This window comes from Pipistrellus hanaki (assembly GCF_964339955.1).
Source record: "Pipistrellus hanaki genome assembly, chromosome: 3".
NCBI classification, from domain to species: Eukaryota; Metazoa; Chordata; class Mammalia; order Chiroptera; family Vespertilionidae; genus Pipistrellus; species Pipistrellus hanaki.
Genome location: NC_140505.1, coordinates 177304370 through 177320531, shown reverse-complemented (window position 1 = coordinate 177320531; position 16162 = coordinate 177304370). Strand labels below are relative to the sequence as shown.

General features: G+C 43.0%; 1 protein-coding gene across 1 annotated transcript in view; it reads left to right on the top strand.

Annotated features, from left to right (window-relative positions):
• The window catches only part of PAH (phenylalanine hydroxylase), a 52386-nt gene that overhangs the window by 12289 nt on the left and 23935 nt on the right, over window positions 1-16162 (top strand). Inside the window, exon 3 of the mRNA XM_084880083.1 lies at window positions 3557-3740. Coding sequence (XP_084736209.1) covers window positions 3557-3740 — 184 coding nt within the window. The remainder of the gene's footprint in view (window positions 1-3556; window positions 3741-16162) is intronic.

The window sequence follows — 16162 nt, the reverse complement described above, 5'->3', positions numbered from 1 at the left end:
TAAATCATGAGGGTTGCTTTTACCCCACCCTGGCCTTAGATCCAGGGCACTCGTGAGCAGAAAAATGCTTATGGGAAACATTTCTTCTTTAATAAAAATAAAAAGATCTTTGAGTCTCACTGGAGGAGAAAGGTTTTTAAAATCCAAATGACGTTTTCATTTTATTTAAATCCCCAAATATGGGCAATGATGTGAAGAACACTATGTAACTCACCTGCCTAAGAAATAAAACATTGTATCCTCCTGCACTCCCTCCTGAGAGGTAGCTGTGAATCTGAATTTTATGCATGGGATTCCCATACATGTTTTATACTTTGTTCTATGTAAGTAAGCATTAGTGATGCATGGCCTCATTTTGCAAGCTTTAATCTTCCTAACATTGTAACTCTCCCTGCAGCTCTCTTTTGTGAGGAGAGGGTGGTGAGCACTGTTTTGGAGATTTGCTCACACAGTTCTTGCCCATTCCTTCCCCCTCTCTGTATTCTTTTGTGTGGCTGTATTTATCCACTTCCTGTTGGTGGATACCCAGGTGGCTTCCGTGGTTTGTCCACACAAATGGTGCTGCACAAAACATTTCGTGCAGGCCTGATGTCCTGTTTGCTGAAGGGAAAAACCTTGAGTGGAAAATTAGCACTGTTTTTAGCTGCTGAACAGTTCAGAGCTGGACACACTTGAGAATTAGCAATAGAGAGCTTATTGCCCCACTTTTGTTATGAAGTTAGGTTAGACAGCGCTGTGGCCTATTGACTGCTTTTTGGTGATTGCTTTTCGGTGGCCTGGAACAGACCACAGTGCCTTTTTGATCATATCACTCTGGTGGCAAGAAAAGGTGTAGAAAGAGGAATGTAAGAAAAAAAAAGTAAGGCATTTTCTCTAAAGCCTTGAAAAGATCCTGGATGAAGCTGCTACCCCAGCTTTCCCCAGGAAGAAGTCTCCTCCAAATTACACACAACCTATTTACATAAGTTAAAATACAAATGGTATTTTCCCAAGTAAATATTTTCCCAAGCGGTTATCATTATAATCCTGTAAGAAATAAAGTGAAATTTTCATTATACAAGTCATAAACATTGTTTTAGAAAAGTTGAACTGTGATAAAAATGAAAATAGGAAGAAGGAAACAAAATCACCTATGGGCTCATTATCTGCAGACCACCAGTATTCCCATGTCATGCAATGGCCACTGACACTTTATTTTATATAAGATGTTGTTGTGAATAGTTTTTCTAATAGTTGTGTCTTCTCTACTAAGTGGTTACACTATAGTCTACCTACCCGTTTCCCTATTGTGAAAATTTAGTTAGTTTATACACCTTGGTAAAGTATGTCCCCATAAATTAAGTCCCTAGAATAGCACAAACTGGTTTTGGGGTACAAATTGTTTTATGGCTCTTCCCAGAGGCAGTGCTGTTGCCAGGGGTGTGGTGTGGGTGGTGAGTACTAACAGCCTATGATCAGCCTTCCAGCCCTTCCTCCCCCTACCACCCTCCCCCATGCCTCCCACCTCTGTCCTCCTTAGTCAGCAGGTAAGCTTGCCAGAGGTGTGGCCTGTCCTGGCTATTGACTTTGCTGTGTCCTCTGCTCTCCAAATGTCAGGGATTGGTTCTTTCTTCTTTTTGAAGTTTCAACTTAGGTAAATAGCCGGTGGAACTCACCCGCTCTCTTTCTTCCTGAGCCAAGAAGGATGACAATATTCTTTTTGTTTGTTTGTTTTGTTTTGTTTTGTTTAGAAAGTTACCTCTGTTTGCTTAGAAAACTTCAAAGCAACTCTATCTCTCTGGCCTTCTCTCCTCCACCTTCTCTCTCTCTAGTCCACCCTCATGTTGGGTAACCTGGGGTCACCATCGGGCCTATATCCTCTGTAGCTGGTGCCCACAGATAACCATGACTCTGAAGTTAGAAAAAAATAGGCCCCTGTTTCCTATCACTTTTGCAGAACCCCTTCATCTCTGATTTCACTCTGTACTTCTCCTTTAACCTTCTCAAAGGGTTGTGGGCCTGCACAGAAAATAATTCTAAACTCTAAAGTGATATTTAAAGTGAAAAATATATTCATATTGTAATCATTTGTGTTCTCTTTGCCTGCCATTAACCATCAAGGGCAAAAACCCCCACAAAACTTCTTAAATGATAAAATTGATTAATTTTGTGTTTTGAAGTTAAGTTATTCAAGTTAAACATTATTTTTCAGGGTATATTCTATCTATCTAAATGTTTGGGGTAACCCTATTTATTTGCTTCTTTTTAAAAAATATATTTTTATTGATTTCAGAAATGAAAGAAGAGGGAGAGAGATGGAAACATCAATGATGAAAGAGAACCATAGATCAGCAGCCTCCTGCATGCCTCCTACTGGGGATTGAGCCCACAACTCAGGCATGTGCCCTGACTGGGAATTGAACTGTGACCTCATGGTTCATAGGTTGACACTCAACCACTGAGCCACACTTGCTGGGCTATTTGATTATTTTAATAAAGGGTAGAGGGTGCCCCTTGGATGTCTTTACAATGAGCAGCACTCTCAATGAAATAACAGACTTTCTGAACAAGTAGCAGATAACTTGCCACGCTTTAAAATTTCACACCAATTTAAGTAACTGACTTTTTAATTACAAATTCATAATAGTGAAATCTCACCAGCTAACAACATTGAATTTGAGTAGGTATATCAAGTAATTATTATTTTTGTGGCATTTAATACAAGCAGCTTCTCCCCTTCTCAATGAGCCTTATGTGTCCACTCTGTTAAATACTGAATTATGTTTGTTATTTATCTCCCTATAACTTGAATAAAAGCTTTTATAAAGAGAAGTACCTTTGTTTTGTTCACTGATATAGCTCAAAAACCTAAAAGAGTAATGGGTACTGCCTACACAATTATTGTATATTTGAATAAAAATATGATCAGTAATTATACTAAATATTTTTTACTGAGCATTTACCATATGCCTGGCAGTGTACATGTATCATGTTCCAATAAATTTATGAAGCATGTGTCACTTTTATCACCAAATTACAGATGTGGAAACTGAAGGTTAGAAGCATAAAATAAATTGTTTCAAGTCTTATAGCCAATATAATTGAGGACTTGGATTTAAACCCAATTAACTTAACTCCTATGGACCCTGTTCAAGCAGAAAAATGTTGCTTCGATATTACCTATTTATTGAGATATTATTATTGAGATTCTATGGGATTTCATTTGGTAAATGGAGTTTTCCTATGTAAATATTTCTGGCAAACACTGTCCTAGACATTTGAACCAAATCAACATTTATGGTTGAAACTCTAGGTGATGAGCAGATTTCCATGTGATTAAATTCTACAGTATTGGAATTATATCATCACATCTTGCCATTTGTTATTGGGTTTTGTAAAAACAAAAGAAAATAGGCAAATTGTTCAACTTCAAGGACTTTCTTCTTCTCTGATTTGGAAAATCTTATTCGCCATCTGTGTGCATTTCCTGTGTGGTGTGTTCTGCTCTGGTTTGGTGTGTTTGGTCTGTGTTCATGCCAACAACTGTTCTTTTCACATGCCCAATTCTGTTTTCTAGGAGAATGAAATAAATCTGACTCACATTGAATCCAGACCTTCGCGCTTAAAGAAAGATGAGTATGAAATCTTCACCAGTCTGGACAAGAAAAGCATGCCTACTCTGGCCAACATCATTAACACCTTGAAGCATGAGATTGGTGCCACCGTGCATGAGCTTTCTCGAGAGAAGAAGAAAGACACAAGTAAGAAAGAGAGGAATTTTGAAACCCTAGTTACTCTATATTCTGTTCATAATAATATATACCCTAGAAGACCATTGGGGGTTTAAGCAAGAGGATATAGGTTAGGGATCTAGATGAGAGCCTAGCATATTTTGGACATTTAGTAAATGCTAGTTCTTTCCCCGCTTCCTCTGGAGAGTTATTATATTAATTGTTTTCTTTCTGCTGCTGCCATTTTTATATATTTTTTCATTCTTGGGAGGGTATGCTCTCCATCTCCTATCTCTATAGGGAGGATGGTTAGAATGTCCTGGGTGCTTTTTATGTAAACACAACTTCAAGACAAACTCCACGGTCAGTGCCATTTCAACCAAAGAGCTCTCCCCACATCCTTGCCATAGTATGTAGATTCTGTAGCAACTGCCTGCCCCTTGTCCTAGGGCTTTCATTTCTTTACTTGTCTTTTTCTCTAGATTATGAGCTTCCTATAGGCAAAGGGAGTATTTTTTTTTAAAAATATTTATATCCTATGAGTTTAGCCCAGTGCTTAGAACACAGGTGCTGAGCAAATATTTGGGAGTGAATGATTAATCCAGGAGTTGTCAAGACTTGCCCTGCCTCCTCATTGACTTGCTGAAGTGCTGCCCATTGATGACCCCTGAGCAATAAGTCAACAAAGTAGGTTTATAAAGTGGGGTTGAACAGATTTCAGTTCAAGTCCTACCTCTTCCATTTAAAGACTTTGAGACCCATGCAAATCCCTTTCACTGCTCTGATCTCAAATTTTCAGGGGGTTTCTGTGAGGGTTAAATGAGTTCACACATATACTGCCTGTCTGGGAATGATTGTATGTGGTTGTTGTTACTATTATGCACACCCTAAAGGGAATACAGAGGAACAATGTGATTGCTTTTAGGATCAAAACATATTGAGATAAACTATCTTATATAATAAAAGGGTAAAATGTAAAATGATTCTAATGGTGGAACAACTGGTCGCTATGATGCACACTGACCACCAGAGAGCTGTCCTCTTGGTGTTCACTGTGCTCCCACAGGGGATCTTCACTCAGCCACAAGCCAGGCTGATGGCTGTGAGTGCAGTGGTGATTGCAGGAGTCTCTCTTGCCTCCCTTGGCAGTGCTAAGGACTGATGCAGAGGGGGCCTAAGCCATCAGTCAGACATCCCTCAAGGGCTCTTGGGCTGCCATAGGGATATCTGACTGCCAGCTTAGGCCCAGTCCCCCAGGGAGTTGGACTAAGTTGGCAGGTGGACATCCCCCATGGGGTCCTCAACTGCAAGAGGGTGTGGGCACAAATTTTTGTGCATTGGGCCTCTAGTGTTTAATAAATGTTTTATTTTTTAAAGCAGTTTCATGCTTACGGGAAAATTGGGCAACAAGTACAGAGAGTTCTCACATGTTCTCTTTCTCTCCCTCCACTCCACCTCAGTTTCTCCTGTTATTAACATCTTGCAGTAGTGTGCTAAATTTTTAATAATTGATGAGCCATAGTGATACAATATTATTAACTAAATTCTATAGTTTATGTTATAGATCATGCTTTGTATTGTACAGCTCTTTTGGTTTTGACAAATGCAGATAATGACATGGTGATCAACAATGGTAGGTAGTGTCATGTATCCACCATTCCAGGTTCATGCAGTTGGTTTAACTGCCCCCCCCACCCCCCACCCAAATGCCCTGTGATCCACTGATTTTTCTCTCCTTCTTCTCTTGATCCCTTTGGAAACAATTGAACTTTTACTGTTTTCATGATTCTGACTTTTCCAGAATGGTATATAGTTGGGACCAGATTATGCAGTGGTTTCTTTCACTTAGCAACATATATTTAATTTCTTTATATCTTTTCGTGACTCAATGGCTCATTTCATTTTAGTGTTGAATAATGTTCCGTTGTATGGATGTACTGTATATATATATATATATATATATATATATATATATATATATATATATATATATATATATATATGGCTTATCCGTTCACCTATTGAAGGACATTTTGGTTGTGTCCCAGTTGTGGTGATGATGAATAAAGCTGTTATAAATACTCATGAACAGGTTTTTGTGTGATCCTGAGTTCTCAGTTCATTTGGGTAAATATGTAGAAGTATAAATGCTGAGATGAATTAGTTTTTCTAAATAACTAAACAAGTTCTATTGTACAATCAAAAGTTGTGTTTTGTGTGTTTTTTTTTAAACACTGAAGAGTTTATGCCAAGTGGATTTCAGGCTCTGCCACTGAAAATAGCATTTTAATAGGCAGAGATATTTAAAATGAGACAAGACGCACCTCTTAGCACAGGCCATTGACACAGTTTCTATAAGATGTCTCCAAGGCCTTCTTAGGAGATCTTACTCCTTCTCTGCCCTCATCCTCCTGTGGCTATCACACAAGCAAGCCCATCCAGGGCTCTGCCCTTAATGAGGGTGGACAGCATGCTCTTGGGCTCAGGTCACTAAGGGAGGGCACTTGGAATTCTTCCTCAGATCCGTCCTGTCCACCTGCCTCCCCCTTCCACCTTCCAAGCTGCTTCCCTGATGATCATCTCCTTTTGCTTTTCCGGCCACCTGCTCCCAACAGGAGCTGCAGACTCTCAGGACAAAGGCCCTGCTGGACCCGGGGCCAAGCTCTGCCTCTGCTTGGAGCAGGTGGAGGCCTGGCCAGCTGCGGCCCTGGGGTAGGAAATCAAAGCAATTGACAGGCAGGCACACGGCCCCTTGGGGAGCCAGGGAAGATGTATGTAGATCAGATGAAGGGCTGGCAGCCTGAACTGGAGGCTCAGAAAGGAGGCTCTTAATGGCCGTGGAAGAATAGTTAGGAGCCCAGATTTCGAAACCCGGGGACACCATGCTTAATAGAACTTGGGGCAAATTGCTGGCCTTTACGATCTCCCACTGTATCACATGGGAGCAACAAGAGACTCTGTTTCATAGGATTAATGAAATAACAGCGGTGGAGCATCGAAAGCAGTGCAGAGTGTGTTGAAGGGCTTAATAGACATTCTCTATACCACGATCACGGTTGCTATAAATAATGGCTCGAACACAGGAGCCACGAAAAGCCAGCCCACACACAGCTCCTTTTTCAGAGATTCTGAGAACCAGCAAATGACCTCGGAGGTCATGCAGCCCAACAGACTCCTTAATTTTTCATGGTACAAAGCAGAGGCCGTGACTTGCCTTAAGGCACAGAGTGGATCCAGTACAGTCGTGGGTAAGCGTGTGTTGAGTGATGCTTTGTGCTAGGCACTGTGCTAGGAGCTGGAGTGACAGAGGGCCACACTGCCTGTCCTTAAAGAGCTCGCAGGCTGACAGAGGCAAAGAGACACCCAGGTGGATACTGTAGAGGGACAAGGGCTGAACATAGCACAGTTTTGATTCCCCAGCGGAGTGTTGAGATTTAAAATTGGGTTGACATTCTGCCTGGTGGAGAAAAACTCTGAGTACTAAGCCTCTAAAACAGCACATGTTTTGTAACTCTCATTTCTTCAGATACTTGGTTGCTCCATCCCATACTGGCTGCCCCTACCTGTCAGGGTTTCCTGACCTTCACATCCTCGTAACAGAACAGATGCTAGGGACACAGGCGATGCTGAAACTTGGGTAATCTTGCACCTGTGGAGAGAGACGGGCTCTTTAGGCTACTGGGGGTAGTTCTTATGAAGTGAAGCCTGGGCCCAGAAGCAGATTTTTTAGGGGAAACAGCTATCCATTTGCAGAGTTGCTCTTTCTGCAGAGCTCAGTGAGAGGATGATTAGAGGAAGAAAAGCATCATGGTAGATCTGAACCTTTGATTCTTTTCACTTGACAAAATGCCCTGTCTAGTGAGGGGCTCAGACCTCAGGGGCAAGTCTGACAGCAGGTTGAAGTGGGAGATCTGAACCCCTCAGATCAATTAGGCTAAACCACTTTTCATTCTGGTGTTTAAACCATTCAAAAGGCCACGCGGGTGATAGAAAATGAAACTTTTCAGTTTTTTAATTGCTAAACGTTCCCCACCCAAAAGAGCTTAAGAGAAGGTTAATTATGGTGACAAGTTAAAGAAACCCCAACCTTCTTAAATGCCTCCTGGAGAAGCTGATGTGAGTTTAATAGGATTTTAATCCAGAGAGTCTTTTGAATACTTGAGGTCTATTCTCCTGCTACCCTCTCTTCTGATGACCTCAAATCCTTCTTCAACCCAACATAAAAGAGCATTAATATCTTCCATCGATCCATCTCCTAATCCTTTTACCTTTGCCTTTGAGTCGTCTGCATGACATTGCATTTGGAGGGGGGTGGGAAATTCCTATGTGGAGACAGATTGCAGCCAGCAAAAGCAGACAGACCAAATGTCTGAGCTAGACGGAAGTAAAGGATCATCACCTTTGGAGAAAATTATCTGTTGGGAATTATTTTCCAAAAGCAAATGGACATTTAGTGGATTTTGTTCAAGCTGTGGTGATTATGAAGATCCTGGTGTGGAAGCAAAAGGAGTCCAGATTGCTCTTGTGTGTGCTTGTGTGTGGGGAAGTAGAGGGCTATTTATTTTATCTTTATCTATCTAACTATCTATCTATCTATCTATCTATCTAGCCTTGGGGCAATTAGGATTTTATTTCTTTTTTTTATTTGGATCAGTTTATGAAGCAACAATTTAAAGGGGAAAATCACTGCAAGAAGACCTAAAGCAACATCATTATACTCATTCCTTTTCTCTCATACACCTCTGCCCTCCCAGCCCTCTGGAGTTTTCTCTTTTCTGCTTCAATATTGCTGTCCCAAAGAGCAGAAGTTTCAGATCAATTGGCACGAGAAGAAGGATAGGGAGGAATCTGAAAAGAGCCTGAATTTGGGGCATAATGGTACGTGTGTGTTTGTGTGTGTGTGTGTGTGTGTGTGTGTATGTATGTTTGCATATTTTTTAAGAGACACAATTTTTCAAAGGTATCTTGACTCTTAAAGAGATGATAAGAATCTTTAGGGAGAAGTTGCTTAAGGCTGGAGGGAGGTCCAGATGGTTAGGGGTTTTACTCATTCCCATCACCTGTGCCTGCCTTTCTTCTCTCCTGCTGGCTGCTTCCTCTGCTCCTCTGTTGTGTGTTCCCTCCTTCTTGTTGTCCCCTTCTCAGTTCCAAATCTCTTACCATGCATTTCACTTGGCCCTCTGGGAGCCTCTCTGAACTGTAGATGCTTGTGGTCCTGAGTCTGCAGGAGACCATGTATTTGCATGTTTGTAAAAACACAGATATTGATGGCCATTTGCAGTATACCTGAATGCTTGCTGGATGTGTTGATGTTGCCATACATCCTGGCAGCTGGCAACGGGACTTTTGTTTCAACATATTCCATCTTCCCCAACACCCAGAACTTGCTTCTCCCGGATCTTACTTCCTTAAACCTTGTCCCAGATCTTTAAGGTGACTGCTGGTGAAGTCTTTGTCTAAATCCTTAGGCATGGCCTGAGTCCTCTGAAGAGAGTAGGGTTGAGGAAGGGATCCTGGAAAGTGATGGACATTCTATGGAAGAGTCTTCAGATGTCTTGGGGAAGGGATCCTGGAAAGTGATGGACATTCTATGGAAGAGTCTTCAGATGTCTTTTTAAAAAATCATCCAGTGTAGCTTGACGGTAACTTCAGTTGTAAGTGATAGGTAATCAGATCTTTCTGTGAGTGCTCAGAAATCAGAATTCAGTATTTGGAGATAGAGTGGGCAACTTGCAAAAATATATGTTTATGAGATATTGACATCTTAAAAAGGATATTGGGAGGACATTCTAGTTTAGATTGTTGAGTGGAATAATGACCTTGCAGGTTATTAATATATATAATTGATTTCAGAGAGAGGAAGTGAGAAGGAGAGAAAGATGGAAACATTGATGGGACAGCAACATCTATTAAATGCTTCTTACATGCCCCCTATTAAGGATCGAGTCTGCAACTGGAGTTCTGCCCTAACCAGGAATCAGACAGGTGACTGCCTGGTGCATGTGACCTGCCAGCTGAGTCACACCAGTTGGGCACCTTGCAGGCCATTTAAAAAATGCATTGATTTCATTCATAACCATTTACTCATTCCATCCATTTATTTATTTCAACACATTTTTACTCTTTGTTTCATGGCTAGATTCCTTTTATCCATCCAGTTCTTATTCTCATTTTAACATATGGACAGAAAGAGAGTAAATGCTTTGCCTAGCATATCAATTATAGAAGTGGGCTCTGAACCCACCATGGCCACTGCCCTGACCAGGAGGGGCAGGGGAGAGCCTGGCACCACCATCCAGCATTTGGCTCACTCCTTCTTACCAAGGCTTTCCTAAAGAGGGTGTCCTTATCTAGAAAGCAAGTAGATTCCCCTTCACAGAGAAAAAAACACCCCAAAACCATTGAAAGTCTTCATGCTGCAGGACATTGGCGAACCGCCCTCCATTCTCAGGGGGAGATGTTGTGATTAGCACAGGGACTGCTTTTCTTGGGGGCTGGAGGTCATTGCCTTGGAGGAGAGACACCCAGGAGCCAGGGAGGGGGTGGGAGAAGCATCCTTCTATTTTGGGCCTAAGAAATGGAGGATTTATTGCTTTCACTGAGACAGACTGGAGGCAGAAGTCTGGGGCAAGCTGGGGTGCCTTGTTGGCTAACCCCTGGGGCTGGTGAAAGTCTGGTGGAGGGAGGGGGTTAGATGGGATTCTGCCTGCACCTTGAACTGCTATAAATTTAAGGGGCCTGCTCTGACCCACTGGCCAGGAAGAAGGCTCCAGCCGGGTCTGTGGGGCCCTTTGGCTCAGGAGCCCTCCCAAGCCAGTCAGTCTCCCCTTGGTGTCTGAGCTGAGCAGTTGACCCCGACATAATGAGACCACGACGTGGGTGTCCAGGGCCAGCTCTCCCTCGGGCTGCTTCCCTTGGAACCAAATCAATATTCATTAATGATCTGCCTCCCCCCTCCCCCACCCCCAGTGCCTCTGGCTTCACAGAGGGCCTCTGTTGCACCAGGCTACCCAAGTCATTCATTAACCACCAAGCCAGGCAGTCCGCGAGGCTATGGAGGGGCTCACAGGGGCCAGCCCACCACCGAGGTATTTGCAAAGGTCATTAATGAACTAATCTGATTTAACTTTTCAAAACAGAGGCCGGGGTCGTGGGGGTCAGTCTACATTCCCAGCATTGTGAGTGAGAGCGGGTGGTGGGGAGGCCTGTGACCTTCATGGAAGAAGAGATAATGTGTGGGAGGCGCTGAGAATTTAGGAATTAAAAAGTCACCACCTCTAAATCCAGAGAGGCCTGGGATGAAAGGTGGCAGGGCCCTGGGCTGTCCTGGGGATTATCTTCAAGAGCCTTTCGATTCCTGTTCAGGTTCGTCACCTCCTTTCCCTTCTCCTGGGAAGAGCACAGGAATCTAAAACCAAGGCCCCCTGCGCCACCTACCTTATTCCGAGCCAGCCCAGAACAGCGGTGGAATACACAAGCTGCAGAGTTCTAACTCCAGCCCAGGGAGCTTGAGCAAGTCTGCTCATCTCTCTGAGCCTCAGTTTGCTCATCAGTAAAGCAGAAACAATAATGGTACCACCTAGGATTGCTTTGAGAATTTTTTTAAAAATATATTTTACTGATATACATACATATATATATATATATATATATATATATATATATATATATATATATATATTTTTTTTTTACAGAGAGTAAGAGAGAGGGATAGAGAGTTAGAAACATCAATGAGAGAGAATCATTGATCATCTGCCTCTTGCACACCTCCTACTGGGGATGTGCCCACAACCAAGGTACATGCCCTTGCCTGGAATCGAACCTAGGACCTTTCAGTCCGAAGGCCGATGCTCTATCCACTGAGCCAAACCAGTTTCGGCTGCTCTGAGAATTTAAGTAGATAATGGAAGGAAAGCACTTAGCACAGGATCTGGTGCATCGTAAGCTCTCAAAAAAATGTAACTTTAAATAATAATATAATAATAAAAAAACAAGGTAGCTATAATTTTTTGGCTGGGAAATTTGGGAAAGCCCCGTTTTAGAGGATGGAGACCCAGAAATGGATCTGCCCTACCACCAGTGGCCTGCGTCACCTTACTCAACTAGGAAGTGTCTCTGTGTAATGAAGACACAGCTTGACCTACTGTTGATCAGTTGCTTCCTCCCCAACCCAGCAGGCCAGTGAGAGATTGGCTGCCTGACCCATTTTACAGATGGGAAGCCAGAGGCTCAGGCCTCAAGTGACATGCTCAGAGTCATGCAGTTTGGGGTGGGAGAGAGAAAATGTGAACATAGACCTGCTGGCTTCCAGTCCAGGGTGTGCACTCCCATTGAGCAGTATGAAGGGCAGGCACCGGTGTAAAGACTTGGTCCTGTCTTTGTCTGAGGTCCTCTGTAGTCTCTGTCCCTGGAGCCTATGGTGTCCCCACACTGCCCGCTTCACAGCCCTGCTCGGGTTAACCTCTTCCCCAGAAATTAAGGCCTGTTGGGACATTGATACCATATTCCCTACACCTCGAACTGCCTCTTCTGGGTCTCATTTCCTTCAGCCTTGTTTCTGCTTTCCAAGGGGATAGCTGGTGAACTCCTCATCAGGAGGCCTGTCAGGGTCCTCTTTCTACCCAGACAACACATAGGCTGTATTTAGCTTCACCAAGACTTCAGTCCGTTGAGTCTTTGCAATTTTCCCAAATTTGCCACTTTTCTCCACCAAGGGGTCTGAACTAAGTCATGTGGCTCAACTAATGTTTTCCCTTGGGAGGACACACACACACACACACACACACACACACACACACACACACAGTCACCCAGAGCTGAAAATATGCTGGTTCTGCTGCCCTCTGGCGTTCAGTTGAGAAACAGCCAGCACACACAGCTGCGAGTCAAGGTGGGGGCCCAAAGACTTCTATTTGTGGGGTAGAGATCTTTGTTTCTTTGGTGAGAGGAGAAATGAAAAGGGTAGGGGCAATGCATTTTGGGAGCGGAGCAAATGTAGTGACTATACTTCCAGAAACAAGCAAGGCTGCACACAGAGTGAACTAGAAGTGTGTTTTCAGGTGTCTAGGCCAGTCTCAACCGTCACAGGCATTCTTGGAATCTGAAACCCCAAAAGGATTGCAGCAGCAAGTGAATCCAAACCCTCACATTTTATGGAGAAGGAAACTGAGGCCCAGGATTAGAAAGTCTGTTAATATCAGAGCTGGGCTGACCACCAGCTTCCTGACTCTAGTCTTGCTTCTCCTTCATTTCCCCTCCTCTCCCTAAATATCATCATCATTAAAATCTTTGTCATCCTAATGGTGAACTCTGAACCCTTATGTTGAGTCAGTCACCGTGCTGGGATTGTCACATTTGCTATTTTAATTCATGCAATAAGACAGTTTTTGTCCATTTTGTGGATAAAGAAACTAAGGCTCTGAGAGATAAAATGCTGGCTCAATTATACAATAAATAAGTGGCAGACCTTCTAGCTTTGGTAGAAGGCTTTCTATTTTGTCCTCTATGCTATGTTGAGTTAAGGGCCCAGTAAAAATAATTCCCTGGAGTTTGTAGTGGAGCAATAATAGTACGGATGACCATTGAACAATGGGAGGTTAGGGGCACTGTCCCCTGTACTGTGTCAAAAATCCAAGTATCACTTAATTCCCCCAAAACTTAACTAACTACTAACAGCCTGCTGTTGGCCAAAAGCTTTACCAATAACAAATGATCTATGAATAAATATTGAAACAAATCCGCGCACAAGTGGACCTGTGCAGTTCAAACCTGTGTTGTGCAAGGGTCAACTGTATTTGCGATGTGCTGGTACTGTTCTCAGCAAGTCACATATATTAACTCATTTACCCTCATATTGTTCTTCTGAAGTAGTACATGATAGCACTATTATTTTTTTTATATATATTTTATTGATTTTTTGTACAGAGAGGAAGGGAGATAGAGAGTTAGAAACATCAATGAGAGAGAGTCATCAATCAGCTGTCTCCTGCACACCCCCCACTGGGGATATGCCCGCAACCAAGGTACATGCCCTCGACCGGAATCAAACCCGGGGCCCTTCAGTCCCCAAGCCGATGCTCTATCCATTGAGCCAAACCAGTCCCGGCTGATAGCACTATTATTATCCCCATTTTATTGCTGCGAAGACTGAGGCACAAAGAAGTTCTTGGGTGCCACAGATAGTCAGCGCAAAGAAGGTGTTCCAGCCCCAGCTGTCCAGCTCTGTTGCCCATATTTGTTCCTGTTGTTATTATCATCACAGAGAGATAATTGGGAGACATGGACTGGGCTTTGAGGCCATGGGAAACCCAGTTGGGAAGCTGCAAAGACAATCAGGCAGGCAGCTGTCCAAACCAGTGTGCTCTGCCCCCAGCCCATGTGGTGGGGTGGATTCATGGTTAAGGCCTGAGACAGCGGAGTAGCCAGACTTGAGTTAGTCACTGACCATTGTTTTCTAGCAGTGTGTGTTTGGTTTTGCTATTCAACTTCTCTGTACCTTAGCTTCCTCATTGTAATATGGGGAGACCAATAGCACCCACTTCATAGGTCAAATATTACTTTTTATTACTCACATAGGTAGTAGAGCTTAGCACTTCAGACTCATGGAAATACGGCTCAAAATGAACATTTATTTTAAAAAAAAATTTTTTTTTAATGAACCTGTAATTAACACTGCTGAGAAAAGCCTCTTGTTTTGGTGGAGTGTGTCTAGATCATGGATGACATTTCCTCAGTCTGGCCACTAGATGGCACACATGTTCTTTCCTGCCGAACCTGGACCTGAGCCTTTGGGCAGAATCAGAAATAACTTGCCCCAGATGGAAAGCTACCTATTATGGGCCTGACACTGGGCTGCACGCCTTGCCTGCATTCTTATTTACTTCTCACAGCAATCCTCATATTAAAAGAGGCATTCCAACCAAAATGCTAAGCAAGCACCTGGTACATGGTAAGGCCTCAACATTGTTTGCTATGCTTCCCATTATTGTTGCTGCTATTCCCATTTTTATAGTTAGGACTGAGGCACAAGTAGGATAATAGGTGGATGGAGCCCGGAGTCAAACCCAGGCCAGGTTGACTGCAAGTTCAGCATCCTTTCCCCTAAATCTCATTTCAGGGTATTGAGGGGTGCCTTGGGCTCATGTCACAGTCTGCCCACTATGTCTACTTATGTTCTCTACTTATTTTCTGGGTCTACCGCTTTCTTACTCCTGTGTGATTATAAAATAGTTACTTAGGCTTTCAGAGCCTCGGTTTCTCATTTGAACAATAGAAAGCATAATACCTTTCTAATGTTGGAGACGCTTCAGAAATAGCAACTAAACCAGAATTGACACTCCATGCATGATGGTTGCTGTTATTAATGCCTTACATGTTAACATGACCAGACTTTTCCCCTTCCTACCTCCCTCCCTCCCTCCCTTCCTTCCTATTCTATCCTCTCTCCCTCTTTCCTTCTTCTTCTCCTTCCTTCCTTTCCCCTTATGCACCTGGAACTACAGTGCACTCATAGTTCCTGCCCTCATGGACCTTACAGTCCAAAATGCCCTAATCTCTGTTCATTCCTGGGACAATGCCACTCCTGGGATGCCTTCTTTCCTATAGGCCACAGCGATTTGGGTGCCACCACCTCTGCATGACCAATGTCTGCAGGCCACACAGCTCAGACCCCATCTTCTTTCCTATTATGCTGCTCCAAACACACGCAAGCCCACAGATTCCTTGGATTCTGCTAAGCATTCTAAAATCCTGCTACCTGACTCCATTCAGTCCATTTCACCAGTGGCTTCCAAATGGGCGTTGGCATCCAAAGAGTCTTCCAGGATGCCTGGGGCTATTGCGAGGGAGGCCCGTGATAAGAAGATTGGGTCTCACGGGCTCATCCTTGCTGACAATATAACAGCTCTGGTTTAATCTGGATTGTATTCTGGGGTTTCATCTATATTCTGCTGCTAAAGAAAAACATAAAAAAACTGTTCCTCTCTACTATGATAGGTGGGAAGGAGATTAATTTTGAGATAATTCAGAGAAAATCTCCAGGAAAGAGAAAATGCTTGGGAATGTGTCTTAAAATTAGTTTCTACCAAGCTAAGTGAAATAGGCAGAGAGAGAAAGACAAATACTGCATAGGATCACTTATATATGGACCCTAAAAAATAAGTTAAACTCATAGAAACAGAGAGTAGACAAGTAGCTGCCAGGGGCTGAGGGTGGAGGAAATAGGAGATGGTAGAAGGCTACAAACGTTCAGCGATAAGGTGAATAAGGTTTGAGGATCGAATATATAAAACAGTGATATAGGTGGTAATACTGTATTGTATACTTGCAATTACCTAAGAGAATAGAACTTAAATGTTCACATCCCTCCGAAAGAAGATAAATAAGTGTGAGGTGATGGATGTGCAATTAAAACGTGGGCTGGGATTCTTTCAATGTATACATACATCAAATCA